The sequence below is a fragment of the Cylas formicarius genome, unplaced genomic scaffold (genome assembly GCF_029955315.1).
Source record: "Cylas formicarius isolate icCylForm1 unplaced genomic scaffold, icCylForm1.1 PGA_scaffold_6__28_contigs__length_40554024, whole genome shotgun sequence".
NCBI lineage: Eukaryota > Metazoa > Arthropoda > Insecta > Coleoptera > Brentidae > Cylas > Cylas formicarius.
The window spans coordinates 27565619-27587742 of NW_026844347.1; the positions used below are offsets into that span (position 1 = coordinate 27565619).

Below are 22124 nucleotides of genomic sequence, written 5' to 3' on the forward strand. Positions count from 1 at the left end.
CTTTTCTAATTTTAAATCTGGGAATTGGTTAATCTCTCTTATTTTTCATACAAAAAAAAATGTCACATTGGACCTATTTTTAAACATAGAAAAAACTTTTTAAAAATATATTTATTTGAAAGCGTCCTGATCTTTTATTCGTATATTACATACATGTCAATCTTAACATATTCTAACATCCGAATGTATAAACAAAGGGAAAACCTAATTTTCAGCTCTTTCTCTGCTATGCTTTTTCTTTGGCTTGTATTTCTCCCAGTGTCTATGATTTACAGAGGAAAAATCTGTACAATGGTCTGCAAGATCTTTCAAGTATTTGGATAATCTCAAAAGTTCATCATCTGCATATCTATTCAAATGTGCTTCTCGAAATGGACGGATTCTTAAACCATTTTTGGGATTCATGATAAAATTTCGGCGTATGTCATCAAACATTATAGTATTCTTAGTAGAAAATTGGGGAAATTTGCCCCAAATGACTCCTAGTGGTTTTACCTATAACAATAAAATTATAATAAATACTAAAAACCTGTAGTATTAATTTACATACATCTATAACACCATATTTCGGTGTGTGAACTGAAATCATAGCAACAGAATCCAAATAAAATGCAATTTTGTAACTAGGGTGCTTGTCCACACCTAGTAATTTCATTTTTCCAATGATCCACTTCATACTTGTTGCTGACCAAATGACAATGTCATAATGTTCATAAGCACTGGTTAAAAATTCATGTAAATAAGGTCTCATTAACTCAGCACCAGATTGACCAGTTGACCTATGGTCAAATAAAGTATAATCAATATCCAATACAAGTAATTTCTTATCGGGTCGTAGATCGTTAAGCATCTTTACTTCATAATCTTTTACTCTCCTATTTACTTTTGCAAGGTAAATTTCTTGATTTTCAATTGCAATCTCTTCCTCTTCAATGTCAAAGTCATTTACAACTTCTGGTAAATTGGAAGGGGCAGTGTTGGCTTCAACTATATCCTCTTCAAGAGATCCCATCATCATAATTTTGAACCCTGGCTTCAATTTAAGGTGACCTATTCGACATTCCTCATCCGCTACTTTACCTGAAACCAACAGGTAAACTTATCATATCAGATATTCTTAAAAATTACAGTATGGGTATGAATCTTTTTTGTTACCTTTAAGTTTTAAATTCAATAGTTTTTGTCGTTCTGGCCTTACAGCAGTCTTATACAATATTTCTCGTTTTAAATCCGCCACGGTATCGTTCTCCGACACATATATTTCGTATTCTTTTCCGCTCCATTTTATTGTTAACGGGATTTTTCCGTCCATAGCTAAAAGAAATTGAGAAAAATTTAACTTATTTTCGTTTGAATATTTGAGGTTAAAATGTTTATTTGTCAAAGCATGAAAACAAAATTTTCCACCAGCACCATTTTGTAAGTTTATTCTATGCCACATTATTATGTTTAATAGAACATAACCTATCTTAATCTTAAACAACAAACTACAAAATACATGTTAAAACAATGAGCGATTCAGATTCTAGTACTGAAAATATTGGCATTTTGAAAAAGGCTTTAGACGTTACTTTGCCTGAAGATTTTAATCCTAACTCGGTTCCTACTAATGGTTCGCAGGCATATTTTGTTTTAAGTCAATTGATTGTCCATTTATTCTAGGAGAGGAATATTTACATCATGTTATCTATGAGAGGACCAGACATAAAAAGTGTGTGAAAGCGGATAAAGATTTTAGCGCATTTAAGAAGAATCAAACAATCCATGTTACTGATGTATGGGCGAGTAATTAGAAAATGTGTTTTAAATTATTTTTTGGCTGTTTTACAGGAAAACCACATTCAGAAATCATTAGATAAGTTTTATCCTACTGCTGAATGGGAAGAAAGAGTATTAAAGGATTTTATCCAAGTGAGACAATTTATTGAAAAACATTTACCCAGTCAACCCATAAAATGCAACTTCAGCAATGAATTACTTGACAAAACTCCCCCATTATTTTCTGAAATAAGTACTTACTCCCAAAGTGGTAAATTAATTATGCTCCAGCAATTAAGTAGAAGCTTAGATCATTTTGATCCAGACGTTGGAATAAGTGATAATATAGGAGCAAGGGTATATGCAATTTTGGCTTTATTAGGTGTGCCTTTGAGTCCTGACTCTTGTTACAACTTAAGGGAGTTTGCCAAGAAATGTGCAAATGTTAGAGCAAAATTGAATAGTGAAACAAAAGAACAAATTTATGCTCCATTAAATCTATTTATTTGTATAATTACTAAACATTTTGCTCAGTGTGATTTAGCTTAATGTTCTTACTATTGAAATATAGACATTGTTAATATATTAGGTTATAGTTGCAAAGAAAATATTTTTAAAAAAATCCTGTCACTGATATTGAATCGCATTATATTTAGAACTATAAAAATATTTTACTACCAGCCTTGTTTTATTTATTACTGTATTCAACCCAAAAAAAGTGAATGCAATTAATAGCTTAATTTAAAATATTTGGTTATAACAGCAACCATTAGCATATGATTTTTTTCATGGTTTATTTTCAGTTCATATTTAAGATAAAAGACAAATTCAAGTAAAAAAAATTGGGATCTTCAAATAACACTTTTTAAGTAGTGTTGAATATATTTCATCTTTCTGAGTCTGAGGCCCTACCAACAGTTTCCAAATAAACACCTAAAGCTGAGGAATGTAAAGGGAACATAGAAAACAAAGGGAAAAGGAGAGCCGAACATTTTATTTAAAATATAACATTTATTTCTCCACATGAATGATTCTAGTGGGGAGATAACATTGAACTCACGTTTACAACACATAAAAATCATTTCGAAATATACGTTTTTACAATTTCCAAGAAAAATTAGATTAAACCAAGGATAAAATTATTTTTCAGTATATTTTAGCTACTACCACCACGGCTTATTTTAAATAATGAGCTCTAGTACTTTCGTGATAGTGCTTCATGAATCTTGGCACGCATGTGTTCATTCATTGATTTTTTAAATGCGGTTCTTGTCTGGCACATGTCTACCTTCATAAGGTTGTCCTTATCTATCAATATTTTTATTTGTGTGGGCGAAGCATGAGTGTGTTCTGATTTTTGACAGTTCTGAAGGAAAGTTTGTAAATTTTGTATTTCCAACAATTTTTTTTATATGAAAAAATGGAGTTGTTTCGCACTGCAGAATTTTACATTTTCGTCAAGGATCAACATTCCCTATGGTGGGATCGACAAACTGGGGCGTTTATTCCAAAAACTGGTAGATATTGAAAAAACTTTACTTGTAAAAAACTTATTGGCAGAATTATTGAAATTTAGGATACTTATTTTTTTCTGTTTTAGGGTGGGATTTAACAGACGCCGAAGATCCAGTTTGTTTGGGAATTTTTCACGGTATAATTGGCAAAGTAGAATACAATCCCTTGTTTGATCCTAGACTTTTGCTGATAAAAGAAAGCGTTTTGGTGGGCAAGCTTCATGGAAATAATGAAGTTTACAAAATCAAATCGGTAGTTTTTCTTCCGTTGAATCAAGAAAACATAGAATTAAATTTAAAACCTTGCAGCAAACACAAAACAATTAACATAAAAAAGGCCAATAATACAAATTCATTCATGGACATTCAAAAAACTACCTTAAGTAAAACATGGGGCACATTGAAAAGTGCAGGAAACACCATAAAAAACACTACACAACATGCTGCTGCAATTGCATCTGGCATTCCGAAACGAGATACAAAACTCAAAGAAAAATTTGAAAAACAAATTGTAGAAGAGTTTTACAAAATATTTAATGACACCAATTCTTTTTACTATTCATTCACCACAGATTTGACAAATTCATTGCAAAGGCACTGTCATTTGGAGAAACATAACATGGTAGATCCAAAGGCTTTATGGAAAACAGCAGAGGACAAGTTTTTTTGGAATAAGCATATGTTGCAAAGTATATTGGATACAGAAGTAAGGATCTCCATGCATTTGGAAAGTAGAGTTTATTATTGAAGAAATGGTTTTTAGAACAATTTGTGTGATCCATGGATTTTACCAATAATACAAGGATACATTCAAATAGAGGATTGTAAAGTAGAACTAGGTCCATTTGTTGGGGAACCTGTTGAAAAACAGTTTGAAATATTTTCTTTATGCATTTTGTCTAGAAGGAGTCGATTTCGTGCAGGAACAAGGTATTTTATATATTTAAACGTATTTTTTATTTATTGTTAGTTTTGGTTCATTGAATTTATTTAACTAAATGGCCAAGTTGCCCATTGCATTATTGTTAAATAGTCTCCACTAACATTTATTTTTCTGAATCAGTTGAGCTTTTTTTAAAATTAATTATTTTTTACTTATACTTTAGATATAAAAGAAGAGGAGTAGATGAAGAAGGTGAAGTGGCAAACTATGTTGAAACCGAGCAAATAATTACCTATCAAACACATGAAGTATCATTTTTACAAGTTAGAGGATCTGTACCTGTCTTCTGGTCACAACCTGGTTATAAGTATAGGCCTCCACCTCGTTTGGATAAAGGTAATGCACAGTTTTGAAGGAAAATAGTAATCCCATCAATTGCAATTTTAGGCTCATTTATTTTGATCAATTTTTTGTTGTTTATAAAATGAAACATTTTTTGTTAATACTGTTTTTTTCAATTGTTTTTGCTTAATTTCTATATATTTTGTTCAGTGGTATTTTTTTTAACACCTATTGATAAAACGAAAACGTGTTTATTTTCTAAGAAAATCATAAGTATACATGCTCAGAAAATTGAATAAATCGCTTTTTTCAAGGCGAGCCTGACACATGCATAGCTTTTCAAAAGCACTTTAATAAAGAAATACAAAAATATGGACCCGTTTGTGCTATCAATCTTATTGACCAAACTGGAAAAGAAAAAGTGATATTTGATGCCTATTCACATCACATGTTACTCATGGATAGTCCTTTCATAACTTATGTCACCTTCGATTTTCACGAATATTGGTAAGTTTGTTAGAATAAGGTAAGCTAATGATATTTTGACATCATTCTTAGCAGAGGAATGCACTTTGAAAATGTATCAATTCTAATAAATGCTGTGGCCGATGTTATAAAAGATATGAACTATTGTTGGAGAGATAAGCAGGGCCACATCTGTTCTCAGAATGGAGTATTCAGGGTGAATTGTATGGATTGTCTGGACCGCACCAATGTAGTTCAGGTATATACAAATAATTGTCTAATCAACCACCGCTAATCCGAATATGTGTTGTGTTTTTCTATTTAGACGGCATTAGGAAAAGCGGTCATGGAAATTCAGTTTTGTAAATTAGGATTAGTGGCGCCAGAAGGTGAGATACCCAATAATATCAAAAGTACTTTTCAACTACTGTGGGCGAACAATGGTGACATCATTAGTAAACAGTATGCTGGAACCAATGCTTTAAAGGTAATATATCTACAGTATTTTTGAGAAACAAAATAGAGAAAAATCAAACCTTTTTTTTGTCTAAATCATACTTTGTTCTTTGAGATTTGGCTCAGTTTCATTCCAAAGTATTTGAAAAGTGTGTTCTTTATTATATTGGCAATAAAGGAATTTATTCCATGGTAAAGTACATCTATATTTATATCCATTACATGAAACTTGATTTCAGGGTGACTATACGCGAACAGGAGAAAGAAAGTTTACCGGAATTATGAAAGATGGCATGAATTCAGCAAATAGGTAATATTTTACAAAACAAAATAGCCGTTGTTGATTTTTTTCTTATTTTTTTTAACTTTAACTCAAATATGTCTGATTAAAGTACATGTGCATTGTCAGCTCCCAAATTTGGAAATAATTTAAAGCATTTCTTTAATTTGTTTTTCATTTGACACCAGTAAAAAAGAGAAGTGATTGATTTTGCTTATTATTGTAGATATTATATAAATGTATTTAAGGATTCAATACGCCAATGTTGTTTAGACATTATGCAGGGTGTTCATTTACGTGAATACGAAATTCAAGATTTTTGGGCCTATATACGCATAGCTGGCAGTATTGCAAATGAATACCTTCCTATTGAGCCACCATCTTTCGCACCGCATTTGGCGCTGCAGCAAGAATTCGATTTCGCTTACCTTTTATACCACATTACTAGGTCAGTCCCTAACATATCCAATAAAATATTTTAAATCTTTATCCATTGTATTTTTGGCTTAATGTACTTTGCCTACTTATTTCAATGTGCTTTAACTAATGTTTTGTATCATGAACCAAGTGAGATGTGTACATTATTGCGGCGGGACCCTAAAAAGTATAGCGAAAAATGAATGAATGAATGAATGAATTAATTGGGTTTATGTTCATATTTTGTTTGATAAAAAAATTAATATAAGTGCGCGCACTAAGTTAGTTTTTCCAAGATTTTTAATCTTCCATCCTGTCGTGGATTTGCTAAATATTCGGAATGATTACATCAGTCTAATCATCAATTTTCGCAATTTGCATTCATTTAAAAAAGTGATGATGAAAAATTACCCAATATATATTTGTTTTTATTTTATTATTTATATGGGTCACTAATAAAAAATATAAATATTGACATTTGATCTTTACCTTCAATCTTTACTTTTTTTTGTGAAGTGATGTCTATTGTGTTTTTTTTTTGTTAAATTTATAAATACATAATTTTTGTCATTTTCCATAATCTTAAAGTCTGTAATTTTTTTCCGGTAACTTACTGCTTCAGAATAAAATGGTTTCATCCTTTAACGCTTAGCTATTTCATTCTCAAGATCACCGCTGTTGTGTTGATTTTTCAGTTACTATTATTTAATTTAACTCAATAGTTAATGAGCTCCTTGATAAAATACATTTTCAACGTTAGTATTTTTTCTTGTGATGTGTATTAACAGCCCTTCGTGTTTTTGTTTCTTTAAAAATATGTTTTGGAACTTCCAATTCAAAGTCCTTATTTTCGAAAGATACTTTTAACAACAGTATGTATTAACCAACAAAAGAATTTTCGAAACACTGAATTATTTTCTTCACAGGTACTACTTGAGCCGTTTTAAAGATTCAACTCGGCAAGGAACAATAGATATTATGTTAGGTACATATATTAAGTGGAAATATTGTAATATGATTCATTTGGTATATTAATTTAAGGCAACTATGTCTCAGAAGATGCTTTTAATGAATCTAAAGCCGCGCAATTCGAAGAAGACATGATGGCTACAGCTGAACATGTTAAACTCCTAATTGAAGACTGCAAAAAAATGCTCATCAATCAGCCTGAAATGGTGGTTGGCGCTTGGGGCCTTATCAATGCTGACCCTTCAACTGGTGATCCTAGTGAGACGGACATGGATTCAATTGTTATATTAACGAGAGATTCTTATTTTGTGGCTGATTATGACGATCAAGTTGACAAAGTCACTAATTACCAAGAGGTGGAACTTGCAGACATTACTTTGATTGAATTTGGTGTACCAGAGTCATCTAACTCTCTCTTTAGGACAAATAAAAACAAATATTGCATTAGAATTAATTATAAGATTAATGGTGTTACTGGCTATTACCACATGTACCGGTCAGCCAATTTGAGATTTTTTAATAATATGGCAGTGGTTATTAAAACTGTAGAGGAGGAAGTAGGTAAGTATTGGGACCAATTTTTTTTATTTGTGTTATAATGGGCAGCTTCTTTTTTATTACAGAATCTTTGAAGACAATTTGCGAGGCATTTGTGGTTGCAATAGAAATAGCGGGCCTACCATTTGTGCCGTTTAAATCGGGCGAAGCTCTCGACAGGCGAAAATCGAGAGTTCTGCGGAATAAGACGAATAATAGTAGTATTTATTTAGATTTAGTAAATTTACCCCAAATAACAAGAAATGTATCAGAGACACAATTATCTGCAATAAAAAGTGCTGGTAGGTTATTATGTTTCCCTTCCAGGAGTTGGTCTATAAAATAAAATTGTTTGACACCTTAAACATTTATTTTGTTCAGAGATGATAACAATTTCACTACAAATTTATTACTACAATCTGAGAATTATATGCAGCTGTAATTATATGCAAATAGGATAGGAATGAGAATGTTTGATTTCTTGATCAATCATATTTATTTTGTTATGGGAATAAGTAAAGAAGTGCACAGATGATCTTAATCCTTAAACCTTGAGTATATTTATTAAGTCACTGACACATTTGTATTAAGTTTGTTATTAGATTTTATCACAATTTGATATTTATCTTAATTTCAGGGTCTAAAGCATTCTCCAACATGACCCAGCAGTTTTCTAAATTGAACAAGTTGTCTTTTAAACACAACAAACTTAAAGAGCCCCATTTCACTATCGGACTGCAATCAAAGCATGACACGTCCAGTGATTCTGAAGACGAATATGAGAATTCGATTTTTCAGCCTAGCATTTCGGCCGAAAGTGGTAATTCTCTCCAATACCCTACCGATTCTAGCAGCGGCAGTATCGAACAGGGTCATGAATGCATAGAAGATTCTGTATTGGCAAATCAAGATTCCTTTTTGCCCAGTGTCGGTATAGTAATGGGACAAAAAAATGAAACAACTCCGCAAGCTACGTTGGAAAATAAACAGAATTTGTTGACCCGGATGGATTCTTCTCAACTTGATCAGATGCAGTTGTCCAGCATTGTGCAAAATGTGTCAATTAACAATGTTAATCAAACTCCTGAAATACAAGTAAGTATTTTATTAGCGGGTGGGGTTTTTAAAGGCACCCTATTTAATTATAATAATGATAATTTTATGCCTATTATATTTCAGCTTAATTTTGAACAGCTCGAGACCGCGGAATCAAAAATGGAACCACCAAAGACTTTAAATCTAGATAGAAAAATAAGTCACTCATCTGGTGAAGTGGATGATCCTTCTTCAATTGTCGAGTATAAACACATAGATCATTCTTCTTCCGAGTGTGATGTTCAAATGAACATCAGTCAGTCGCAAAGTGAGTCGGCGTTAAAAAACAAATTAGGCAATATAGCCAGCCCTGTAACCAGTGCTACCAAAGAGCTGTTTTCACCTCTTACTAAATTGGCTAAAGAAGTACAAAATTTTGGCGCTAATTTGGACCCTAGGAAACTTAGCGGCACAGTAAGGCAGGTGACTGAGAGGGATATGGAGGAACATAGAAAGTTGCAAGAGAGATGGGTAAATAGCAAGACTAGGCTAATAGCGCTTTAAGCCAAATCAGGGCTTGCCAGATATTGGGTGTAGTTATGTTACTATCTTGTTGCAGGCCTAGTTTCTTAAAACCGGGTTCTATACTTAGCACACATATTAGGCAACTATCTACAGCAGCGTCGATATCAGAAATATCTAGAAAATGGTTTGGTAATTCATACGCATATATCGGGATTGAAAGAACATCAATTTCGCAACCAGCATCTTTTTGATATAGCATAATTTGCTAAATCAATAACTTGTTATGGCATAATTTGCTAAATTAATAACTTTATTCATTTTGTTACTGGTGTCAGCAAGTTAGCATATATTGGTTGTCATAACAATTCACGTTAAACAATTATTTTTTGATCACTAGAGTATGTTCACGGGCTCTGGTTGTATTATTGTTCCTTATAAACTATCTATTATAATCAGTTTGGTTTTTTTACATACGTTTTTACAACGAGGAGCTGGTTATTTATTATTGCCTAGATACCAAAGCAAGATATATCTAATTTATTATATTGCGATAATTATTCTGCTATTCTACTGTTAATTATACTAGAACTGTCGTGCAGCGTTCTTTCGTTTTCCTGTCACCTCGCCCACCATAGGTATCAAGTGATTGCACTCAGATAACATAACCTCCAATCATATGTTCCTTCGTAGTGATAAAAGTGAACAAACGTAAATGATAAAAAAATTATTTTCACCTAAATAACTTCAGTTGAATACAATACAAATACATTTCTCACCTTCTCTTTAATTGGAAGAATTTCAGCGAATCGCTTAATAATAATCGACGTAATATATGGGTCTGAATCACATTGAATTGCCAAATTTTTTTCGAATTTCAGAAACAACTTGCAATTTGATTTGCTTGATTGATTAATATTACAACAAAATAGTAATGTTCCTAATACACTCCTACATAGGTATAAATTGTAGTATACCTTGGCTCAATATAGAGAGGTGCTTTGCTATAAGGACATTATTGGAGCCAAAACGGTTTTAGATGTGATATAATCTTCTGGCCTGTTCTAGCTGAGGAATAGTTATATCATTGTTTTATGTATGACAATTGTTTCTTTCCGATTGAAGGTGCGTTATATATTCATTTTTATTATTTGAATGGGTATAATGTTGGTATATCAAATTTTATTTTATTGTAATTTTCAACTTTTTTTAAATAAATTTTTCTTCGCTAGTTTTATAATAACCAAAATTTTAGAAGCGGAATATTTCTTCATTCTACACTTTTTCGATTTTTATACTGGTTCAATATTGAAAATGCACCACAAAACGAAACTAATTAATTAATTCCTTGCTCTATCTTACAGTTTGTTTGATTGTTTTAATATGGAAATTAAGCACCATACCTTCGTATTTACCATTTTGTAACTAAAGCTGACAACGTCAATTAAAATTTTTAATCAAATACTTAGGAAACGCTTACTTAGTAGGTATTGTATCAAAAATATGATATGATATTCGACATTTTTTCATGGTGTCGAGTTTTAATGCTACTCCTTGTTTTGGATATGTTGGTGAATCGTATTAATTTGTGATATAGATTTAAAATTGTTATTTTAAAAGGCATGTTTGTTGTTTTAATTGTTGGTCGTTATTAGGCTATAGAAACCAGTGACAATTTTGTAGATTTGTTTCAAATAAAAGTCATTGTAACAGCGAATTGTTTTATTTTTGATCTGGCTTGACCGTGTGAGAAAAAAAATCAAATAAAATCGTAGACATCATCAAACGAGTCCGGTGCCACTAAATAAACAGAAAATTATTTGATCACGCTGAATTGGAACAGGTTAAGGGTAAATATACGTCGATGCTTTGTTGCCATTCAACCAAAGCTTTTTAGCTGACATTTTATACAATAACATTTTCTTTTAACCGGTCTTACTCACATCTATTAAAATGGTTCGATATACGAGGGGTATTACATATTCACATTACCCCTTGAACGACTGACATCGGTGTTAAAGAAATAAATTTGATAGTATAGGTGAAAATTAAATTATTTAATTAAGTGATTTTTCTGTGACAAAATCACCATGTAACAATAAAAACTATTTCAGTATTGCGTTTCATAGGAAGTACTCTAAAGATAATATATGAACGATAGTGAGTAGCGTTGCTGAAAAAAATTACCAATGACCAGCCTAATTAATACTTTTGAAAAGAAAAAGTAAGGCATAGGATTTGAAGTATTTTTTTATTACTTTAAGTGGGTATTTCGTATATTATGTAGATGAGGTATGAATTACGCGTCAGATTGAAGATAATATCTTGAATATAATTTTACTATAGTCCTTTCTTTTTTGAATTGTATAAACATTTATTAGCTTCTGTTTTAGAAAAAAGTCAAGTGCGTGATAAGCATTTCCGATTGAAATTAATGGTGTTCCATCGATCGATTTTGAACATTTATTTTATTAACCAATACTATGTTTACACATTTCATTCGATAGCTACGGCCTGGCCTACATTTTCTTGAGAAACGGAAATAAAACCCTCTTCCAAATAATTAAGCTTTAGGATCTAAAACAAAAATTACAATTCGTACAACTTGGAAGCGGTATCATGTCACGTCAATGGTTTTTAGTGTTTGAAACCAAATTTTCAAACGCCGAGCTGGGTCGTGAATAAAACAAACAAATCCCTCAAAACTTCAGGCTAACAAATGACCGCAGAACCAGGTTCAATTTTTAAAAGGCTTTTCAACTTCACTGGGTTTGATCCAATAACAAAGTTTAATGTCAGTTTCGCCGGAAAAAGCGCGAAAGAATAAAGATAATTTATATGGACATCAAAATCAGCAGCATCCTCTTTAATTAATTTTGCGCTCGCCTATAAAACATCTTGAATTCTAACTCTTTATTCTATTACGTGTTATAGGCAATTATTCACAAATACTTATATAGAAGCGACATATTATTATAATTTTTGAATGCTCTTGTATTTAGAATTTCGTCTGCTATGGGTATCAATGTACTACAACACAATTGGCTGAAAATTCATTTTTTTTTGCGACGTTAGTTTTTTACATTCACTGATATGACCGTTGCAAAAACAACACGAATACATTCACTGACATGACCGTCAAAATTTGCAAACGTCAAAGTCAAGCCGTAGTAATATCTACGGAACAGCCGATTCCTCCCAAACCCGGGTGGTAATACCGCGGAAATGTCTAAAGTGATTCCGATTCGTCGGAAACGAACCTGACGCGGTAAAATGACATTTTCTGCACGCTACATCTACATCTCTGTATTTTAAAGAAGTAGAAATTAGTATATTAAGCAACAAGTGCGGTAAACGGCATTTGACTCACGAGTTTGACACGAGCCGAGCGAGTTTTTAATAAACGAGTTAGTTAATAAGTTTACCGAACCTGTTGCATACTATACTTTTTCTACGACCGTTAGTTTTTGCGTACATTTTCGCAAAACAACACGAATATATTCACTGACATGACCGTCAGAATTGATAAACGTCAAAATTCAAACCTTGGGAAATATTTCCGAAAACATGCAATTGCTCCCAAATCCGTGCGGTAAAATCTCGGAAATGTCCGAGATGTAAAATGTCTTTTTTCTACTCCCGTCTGTAAAATACCTAATTACACACCGATCTAGCGTGCGGGAAGCGTCACTTTACCACGTCAGTTTCGTTTCCCACGGATCCGAGCCACTTCGGAAAAGTCCGGGATTTTAAAACAAGATGAATACTGACATGTGCGTCAGAACTGACAAACGAGTGGGACATATCTCCGAAAACATCCGATTGCTCCCAAACCCGCTCGGTAAAATCCCTGAGATATCCGAAGTGGCTCGGCTCCGTGGGAAGCGTCACTTTACCACGTGGTAAAGTGACGCTTCCCGCACGCTAGATCGTGTATCGTTTAGTCTGCAATAAGTTCGCTAATAGTATATTATGCAACAAGTAATCTGCATTTGACTCACGAATTTATTTCACACGAGCGAATAGGTTTAATTACTACTAGTAAATATTTTGTTTGAATGGTACGAAATTTAGTTTTCCTGTTATCTGTTATGACGGTCGTAGAAAAAGTATAGCTTGCAACACGTTTGGTAAACTATTTCATTAAGTACTCGCTCCTCTCGTGGCAAATAAACTCGTCAGTCGAATTCCGTTTACCGCACTTGTTGCATAATATACTATATCTCTCTCGTTTATTAACTCGTGAGTCAAATGCTGTTTACTGCACTTGTTGCATATTATACTACTACTTAAAAAATTATTGGATTTGTGGATGTAACAAAAAAATGATCTACATTGTTTTCCCTGATTACTTTTTGGTGACATTAAAGTTTGGACGGAAATAGTGGTCACCGATCTAGAGCATTTAAGTTTAAAAATTAAAAGATATGAAAATTCCAACAGCCACCTATATAATTGAATGGAATTTGCGTTATTAGGGTCAACCAATTAGATTCTGCTTATTGGGTAAATATAGAGAAACGTAATGGGAATGTGTCAAAGAATATTTTATCAAAAATTATCTTATAAGGTGAGATTTTTCACAAGAATTACAGAACACCTTAAAATTTTTTACAAGAGTCACCACTGTCATCTGTCGATTTGACAAACTGACAATGGCAATGTTGGTTATTGAATGCCGGTAGGTGTTATCGGTTGCCTTGAAACGGTAAACAGTCAAAAACGAATAGCTCTTCTCAATTTTTTTTTCATCGTCGCTTTAAAAATTCCTGTATTATCAGCATAGGCAGCCTATAGGTCTAATAGCTATATGGGTTAGCAATATAACTATTAGAGACATAGTGGCCCTGTCTATGCTGATAATACAGGAACGCATAAAGCAACTATATAAAAAAATGTGAATGTACAACACGCGCATGTGCGAGCTTTAAAATTTTGTATTTTAAAAAATGAGTTGCGGCATTCAACAACCAATATGGCCGCTGAGAGACATTTTTATGGCCGTATTATCTCAAAATATGCCTAGATCTCGTTAAATGTTCTAGTAAAACGAGTCAAATATGTGAAAATCGCTGTATAACCTGCAAAGTGCAGTCGGTGAAATTTAGAGGCATGCGCGGAAAATCATTCACTTCTCCACGAAAATATCAATGCTGCCTGCGGCACATCAGTTTTGACCGTAGTAGGGCCACCATATTATCCATATAGCTATTGGCCGAAAAAATGCTACATCCAAACTTACTGAAAATCTGTGAGTGGCCATATTGGTTGTTAAATGGACCTTTTTAAAAAATGTTTTCATAGTTGCTTCATAAGTTCCTTTATTATCTACATAGGCAGGGTCTCTATATCTCTACCCATGATATTGTCCAAGAGCTATATTTGTTTATAACTAGTAGTCGTTAATTTAAATAACCATCTTGAGATTAACGGGCAATTGACAATTTCTTGTATAAAAATTAGTTTTCGTTGAGATGAACAGCTGTCATAAATCATTAAAAACTGTGTAAATCTGAACATTTTTTGTTCTAATTTAATTTGTGAAAATTTTCTGTTTCTCATCATAGATGTGAAAAAAAAACAATCTTTTTGTAAAAGCTGTGTCCTATCGATCTTTCGTAATAACTTCTCCGTGTTTTAGAGATTTTGCGATTTCGCGTCGCGTATTCATTCGCTAACTGTGTGATATTTGCATTATTTAGAGTACCTTCGTAGCTAATTAATGTGCATATCAAGCAACGCGTACACTGCTGAAAAGAAATTTATGTCTGCATTTCAGTTTGCCACAATGACTAGATTATTTTTGAATCCAAAAAATGTTTGGTGCATTTATTCATAATGCGGCAGTACGTTTGGAAGAAACCTTTGCATTTTGCTGCCTATAACCGGTTCTAAGACGTCACGTCCCTACTAATCCTTAGTTAATTGCGTCTTGGAAAAGTAAACTTAAGCTTTAAATATACTATTGCAGCAAAAGTATCTAACGCAAATTGTTCAGTAAACTTTTTCCAATTTTCTCTCAATTGGTCACGTAGATGGAAATTAGTTTTTAAAGTGGAAGGATTTGGAACTGCATGTTTATGTTGCTAGCTAAACTCGATTTAATTAATTAAAGTACACTAATATTTCGCGGACGAATTCAGTCTTTGAGAACAAGGAAACGAACCAAAGTTAACACAAACTTACTCTAAAAACTGGATTGTCACGTTGCGTTGTTCGCCAGATTCCGACCGACTGCAAACGAAAATGTGTGACGTACCACATCTCTTAGTTCAACAGTTTGGTATTGTAGTTACATTGTGCCACAATAGCCATTCGGTCAAATAAAACAAAGAACCGAAATTATTTGATGGACATCTTGTTCATCCATCTTCTTTGATATTACAAAACTTCTGTAACAGTACCTTGTTGAAATTTTATTTGTTTACATAACATTTTTCCCGTTAAAAAGGTGAAAAGGTCTTTATTTCTGGAATTTGAATTTGACCTGGTATTGTATTACTATGTTGTTCGGCCATGTATTACGAAAAATATAAACCCAATGTAACATAATTTACAATGGACCTGCAACCTGAGAGTTTGACACAATCTACAATAATAATCGACTGATATAATTGACGTTATTTAAATTATTAGTATATGAGTTATAAATAGAAGTGTTATAAATAGCTTCCCACCATTATTCAGAATAGTTGCAATGTTTCAGTTAATAAAATTAACCTTTTCCTAATTTCTAGAAAAGGAAATGCCCAATTTTCGAACTCCAGTTCTCGACTACCTAATGCAAGCAAATATTGTTTTAAGCAAAACTGACGGGAACACTTAACTGTCCAAAACTTTAGGAGGAGAATGCCTTCCTTATTAACAAATCACAATGGGGCTATTAAAGCCTTCTGCACGGCGTTACCGGCAATTTACCGGGTTTATTAGCGATCGCAGAGAACAATATGCGCTAGTGGTGGCGCATATCAGTGCACAAGGGCTTTGTCGAAGTTAAATTGGAAATTTCATAAAAAATATGTTTGTAAAAACTTTTCAAAATGTAACAACCCAGCTGTATTCTTCATAACAGATTGTGCGTTATAAAATTAACAAATGTTTGTTATTATTTTACAGCTATAGTATCTTAAAACAAGACTGTCCAGACAAGAGTTTACTGTTGACTACTAACTAACTACTACTATTAACCAAAACTAACCAAAATTGGTTGTATCCGTTAGAAATTTTAAGCATCAACAAAATGAAATTTCAAGTTCGCCGATGTAAAAAATTATCTTATTCATATTAATTAATTAATACAGTAATTTTACATACAGTGGAAAACTACAAAGATAGAAACGTTAGCTTTTTGTGGATATAAGTGGGCAATATAAGATTTTCCAAACCCCTCTAACAGGCAATTTAGGTAATAGTTTCGGCTTAACTATCTGGTTTTTGTTAAAGGGGATTAAGCGACCAGTAACCTAGTTTCAGAATATATACTGCCGTATATCTCATATCTCTCGACATTCTCAGTATATGAAAAATGGCCCATTGCTGTAGCAATTTGAGGGAAAGGGAAAGTTCATTACAAAAATGAAAAAAAAAAAAAACTCACACCGATGTTATAATCGGTCTAGTATCCAATGGTCTGTTTCTTTATCCGGATATCAACCGCGTAATCCATGAAAACACTCCCAGAACTGCAAAAAGATATGTGAAAACAAGCAAGGTTGGCAGCGGAATTTGTTTGACAAACAAAAACGTTTGCGATTATTTACATCAAAAGCGGCAGCAGAAAACAACTTTGACCAAAAACATGATTAAAATATTTCAGGCGCTATTTACATTTACCATTTTCCGTAGAAACACAAGGTTTTCTGCTGATTTATGCGGCCCAGCAGTATTCCGAAAGCGGGTTCTCGGTGAATATTTTAAATTCACCGCAGAGCAAAGTTTGTGTCGATACGGGGACGCTGCGGTTCGAACTAATGACATTTGACATGTATCCAAAGCAAGAATAACTCATTAATAAACAAAACACAAACGTTATAGTAAAAATTATGAATGCTAACCCTTTTGGATGTCGGATGTGTATCGCAATCTGGAGGAAAAACAAGTGATTGCAATTAATGGATTTGTTACAACAAATTATTACTTTTTTTGTAAATTGCTAATCGCAACTTACAAGGTATCTATACCAATTAATCTCAAGTTATTAATCAAGCCGCAAACTTATTCTGACGAAATTTATAGCGTGACGTTAAAAGGTGTTGGATATTTGGAATCGTTCAGTTAGTTTCAAGTGCTACCCGTGATAACGCCAGCATCAGAACAACTAAATTTTTAAGCTATTCGAAATTAACAGTTTTTCATGAAAAAACAATAATTTAAAACAATCCCTACAACAAATTATTATTTTTTAATATCAGTAGACATACTCAAATATTGGCGATAATTTTTAGAAATAAGTTGTTCTCTCTTGATGGTTATGTGTTCATAATACATAGCAAAAATGTATTATATAAAAGCATTAAATTGCTTTGACTTTAGACAATCTTTAACAAAAATTAAATATTTTGCAGTTCATTGTTACTCACGTTTGGCTCTATGGACTTTAAGTGTGGGTATTCCTTACAACGCCTTCGGATTGTTTTTAAAAATACCAAAGACTAAGGTTGTCAAACTCTTTGCATACCAACTTTTTTTTGTTAAACATTACTATATAGTTACTAAAATACGGCCGGTTAAAGCTTAGGGTAGTCTTAATTTCAACAGGTAACTTATTTAACAGTAACACCGCTTCCTATACGTCTCGCAACTTAGCGACCATGTCTCAAATACTATCCAAAAGTTATGCAAATGTTGACATGGACTCAAATAAAGGCCCCAAGTTTTAATTATAACTTTTAAGAGTAGTGGTCTTTAAAAAGAGACTATTATACAAAATGTAGAAGTATCAAAAAGCTCAAGGCTGCTAAAAGCGCTGTACTACAAATTCTAGTCAATCTGCTCTCGAAAGTTTTTTTACGTCCATCTAAAAAAGGGAGAAATCATTATTAAATCCATTAATAAGTAATAGGCGAAAGTCTAATTTTAATCCGAAAGAGGAATATAGGGATATGACGAAACTGTTTAAAATTACATCCGCGTATCGATTACGAATCTAATTTAAGCAATTTGTCTTTCGAATCTGAATAATTTAAATCTGCTCGATATTGTATTGTGGACCAGAGTGGTTCAAATCAATACTGTTGACATTATCACTAAAATACTTCCGCTTATGCATTTAAATCGGGGTAATCTTAAAAATATTAAATATTGAATAAAACGTCATAAAACCAAAATATATATATGGGTGTAGTAGTAGTAGCGGTAAACAAATACAATAATTTTTCGACATGAATATTTAATGCGTACTGTTCTATGGGTAATCTTCACCCGTTTTTCATACGCGTCAGACATGCCTACTATGTACTGGCAACTAATATCCTTTGACGAATGCTTGACCTCTATATAAACGAAAAACATAGAAAACGATGTTATGGATGTTAATACTGAGACAATAGACACTTTGACATGAAAAGAAGCTTGCCACTAAGCTAAGAAGATTACAACTTAATTGCAATATGGGTGTTAAAAAAATGAAAATTGCAATTCAATCAAAGTGGTTCTCTGGCAAATCATTTAAGGAACTCTTCGTATAATTGCAATAATTCTTGAAAATTTTCAAAAAATTACAGCTACGTAGTTGTTTTAGTGTACTCGCAAGCAAAAAACTGTTTTCTTGCACATTTTTTACACAATTTTGAGATTAGTTGTGTTAGTTTGGTTAGTTGTATGTTAATTGGCCGGGGCATCTAAATTTAAATATGCACTAGAGACTTAGGGGCGACTTAGAGGTAGAAATGTTTTCGACAAATGCTATCTCGATTCTGGGTTCTCTTTTAGTAAAAAACGGTGAGCGGCGCCACATCACAGTGTTCGTTCAACCGATGCGGCAAAGGATTCGACTTCGATGGGAACAAACAAAATAAATTTAATGTTTCGTTTTAATGCTTTCGCTCTTGTAGATGCCTGTAACTTCATAATAAATTGTCTACAATGATAACAAAATAGAATTCGAAGTTTAGGATTGGAATGAACTGTACAGGATATTAACTTTTTCACACTGCTTCACTCTGACACGAGTGCAGGTGTGCTATCGCTCTAAAATATTTTCAAGCATACAGTGTCGCCGTTTCTCTATTTAAGTGACAACTATAAATTTTAATAGTTCCCTCCTTTATTTAACCGAAGACGGAACTTATGCCCTAGCAATACATTTTTTTAAATGAAAGAGTAATCCATAAAAAAATTATTTTCATTATATTTACTCAACATCGATTTAGCGAATCAGTGAATCAGAAGATCTTATTTTCATTTAACTTATAATTATGACACTCGGCATAACCATGTTAAATTAATTATCCTCTTTGGTCGCAGGTTTTGGCAAAATCTTATTGCAGATTGAATTAAATTTCTTTTAATATTTAGATTTTTTTTATTCTCTTAATTTGTCATAAATATTAATTAAATAGATCATTGCACCATTTTTGCAATCTTTTGCCCCCATATTACGTTTCAAGTTTCACAACAATTTACGAAAAGAGGGAAAGAATATAAAATATTTTTTTTATATTCAATAATCAAAGTTTTCTTTGTGAAGAGCGTAATAATTTAATACCATTTGATAACAATGATAATAAATATCTCCAAATATTGAAATAAATAAAAAATCAATAGATTGCAACTGATAATATACAATTTATCCTACAGATGGCAAGAGAAAAAAAAGTTCAGCAATAAGATCCTTGTGAAATGGTCCTTTTTTCAAAATAAATGGTAGAATGTAATAATGAGATGATTATAATTAACAAAGCGGAGGTCAAAAAAGAACGAGAAAGAAAAACTGAAACTAAAAGAAAATGAGATATTCCGTTAATTCAATCCATATGGGAACCTTTCCCCCCAAACATATTCCAAATTAATTTTATTTCGTTGAAATTAAAAGATAAGAAAATTTCTTACCTAGAATTCGAAAATAAAAGAATATTCAGGGTGTACCATCACACAAAACTCAACTGAATTGTGTTTCTCTAGAAGCCTAGGCAACCTTTTTGAAATACTCTGCACGCTTGATCTGAACAGGGTAAAGGGCCTGAACCTTGCCTGCACAAGTGCCGTTCTGTGTTGAACTACTAGATTTCTTCCAGGGTTGAACACTTGCTTAAAACTTGTGGAAACTTATTTTTATTTCAAAAATGGTAAGAAATAGGGAAATCTGAAGAAACTCAACTTTATTTCTTGATCAGAATATAAAACTAGAACGATAAACAATGTGTGCCATCCAAATTAAGCAATATGTTGCCACATTCATGAAGAAGCGGCAACACTGCCGCCTTAAAATATATTGTAAAGCGATGGAGCACCTAACGTGTAGAATTCCACTGTGTGCAACTTGGTATATTCATAGAAAACTATAAAATTGTGCTTTGTATTTACTATAACTTTATTAATAAAAAGTATTTTTTTGCGTGTGAGTTGCAAGTTCTTTAGGAGTGCAATTTGGCAAATCTGTATTTTTCTTTGCTCTTTCTGCGCGAGGCAGCGACTCTCGACAAAATTTGCTTACTAAATAAATTCGTACAAAGGAGTCCTCGTTTGCGAAGAGCAATCCATCGTAACCAGTTCTCGTGAAAGAAAGTGGCTTGTACCGCTTCAATAAGATTTTAGAGAGTCCTATACTTTCTTTTTACTGCAATCCATGCGTGAAACAATAGACTTATTGGTTTACTTTTCATTGTATTCTATATGACGAGCTACTGTTATTCCAAACCTCTTTGCGCCTCGAAGCCGCAAATCTTGTGAAGAATTTTGAATTAGCAATCATTATTTATTTTAAATTTTTAAGTGTGTATCAGATGGATTAAAATCACTGCTGGAATGTTATAACAAATTTATTTTATTTGCGACTTGCCATTACATATTTTACAATTTGATATACATTTCAGAGATTTATAAAGTTTACACTCACCAAGATGTTACTAGTTGGAACAATCGAAATGTTGATCAAATTAATACGTTTTTTAAAACATCCGTTAAAAAAAAATCATAATTTATTTTCGCGACTGCTACGCATTCAGTTGTTTTTAATAAATTTGACGATGACTATTTATACGTTTTATTACCAAGTTTCTAATTATTGCATTAAAAATTGGTTTCACATTTCAATTTGATCAAGAAGTCAGGTGTACCAAATTCACAAACACACTAACCAAATTATCAAAACCTTAAATTTACTTAGCCATATTGATACATTCAGAATTGATCTATTTATGACATGACACCAAGTATTCGTTAAAATGCAAATAAATATTGTCAGAAAGGAAGTAAATAAATATCGAAATTTCGCAAACACAAATATTTTAAGACAATACTTTAGGTGAAAATATTGCTTCCATTTTACCTTGGATTCTGTGAAAGAGGCAGTTTTCTGATAAAATAATAAGGCCTTTCATTTTCTAAGAAATATATTCCGCTCCTAAAAGAGAATTTTATTTAATGGGACTGAATTTGCTTTCGAAACAGCCTTCAATTTTATCAACGACTGGTATATTTTTACACACAGTGAAACCTAAACGAAAAAAATATGATAAATTGTTTATTGATTGGGTCGGTTTATTCCCGCACGAGATTTGCGTTCTGGGAATACTTTAACCTTTTGCAAAAAAAGGGCGTAGGAAGCAAAATTTCGGATCCTCTGCTGACGTGTTTTAAAAGGTATCGAAGACTTGTACGATGAAACTATCATCCTAGATTTTCGATGCTTCAAAACACGTTTGTAAATGGACACACATCTTAAAAAATATCCAAAAAATAATTTTCTGATACCTACATAATTAAGGGTCGTCGTATGGCAGGGGTT

At 32.5% G+C, this 22124-nt stretch overlaps 3 protein-coding genes across 5 annotated transcripts in view; 2 read left to right on the top strand and 1 right to left on the bottom strand.

Annotated features, from left to right (window-relative positions):
- Window positions 1-3: 3 nt before the first annotated feature.
- The window catches only part of LOC132703091 (uncharacterized), a 186625-nt gene continuing 164504 nt past the window's right edge, over window positions 4-22124 (bottom strand). The window contains exons 5-7 of the mRNA XM_060672156.1: window positions 1156-1314; window positions 551-1080; window positions 4-495 (exon numbers count right to left, since the gene is read on the bottom strand). Of these exons, the coding sequence (XP_060528139.1) occupies window positions 205-495; window positions 551-1080; window positions 1156-1314 (980 nt within the window). The 3' untranslated portion in view covers window positions 4-204. The remainder of the gene's footprint in view (window positions 496-550; window positions 1081-1155; window positions 1315-22124) is intronic.
- Window positions 1470-2428, top strand: LOC132703626 (gem-associated protein 2). Its single transcript, XM_060672996.1, has 3 exons — window positions 1470-1612; window positions 1663-1775; window positions 1831-2428. The coding sequence occupies exons 1-3, from the start codon at window positions 1510-1512 to the stop codon at window positions 2305-2307; spliced, it is 693 nt and encodes a 230-aa protein (XP_060528979.1). The 5' UTR covers window positions 1470-1509; the 3' UTR covers window positions 2308-2428.
- On the top strand, window positions 3057-10887 carry LOC132703702 (phosphatidylinositide phosphatase SAC2). 3 transcript variants are annotated; one of them, XM_060673119.1, is made up of 15 exons: window positions 3175-3299; window positions 3359-3525; window positions 3582-3978; window positions 4036-4202; window positions 4379-4551; window positions 4812-5004; window positions 5056-5221; window positions 5288-5449; window positions 5658-5728; window positions 5925-6146; window positions 7042-7100; window positions 7157-7645; window positions 7708-7923; window positions 8259-8716; window positions 8801-10887. In XM_060673119.1, exons 2-15 carry the CDS (start codon window positions 3494-3496, stop codon window positions 9218-9220), a joined length of 3225 nt encoding a protein of 1074 aa, XP_060529102.1. In that variant the 5' UTR covers window positions 3175-3299; window positions 3359-3493; the 3' UTR covers window positions 9221-10887. The 3 variants fall into 3 exon arrangements, with proteins under 3 accessions (XP_060529099.1, XP_060529101.1, XP_060529102.1); XM_060673116.1 differs by having other exon boundaries at window positions 3057-3275; window positions 3359-3978; XM_060673118.1 differs by lacking the exon at window positions 5925-6146 and having other exon boundaries at window positions 3059-3275; window positions 3359-3978.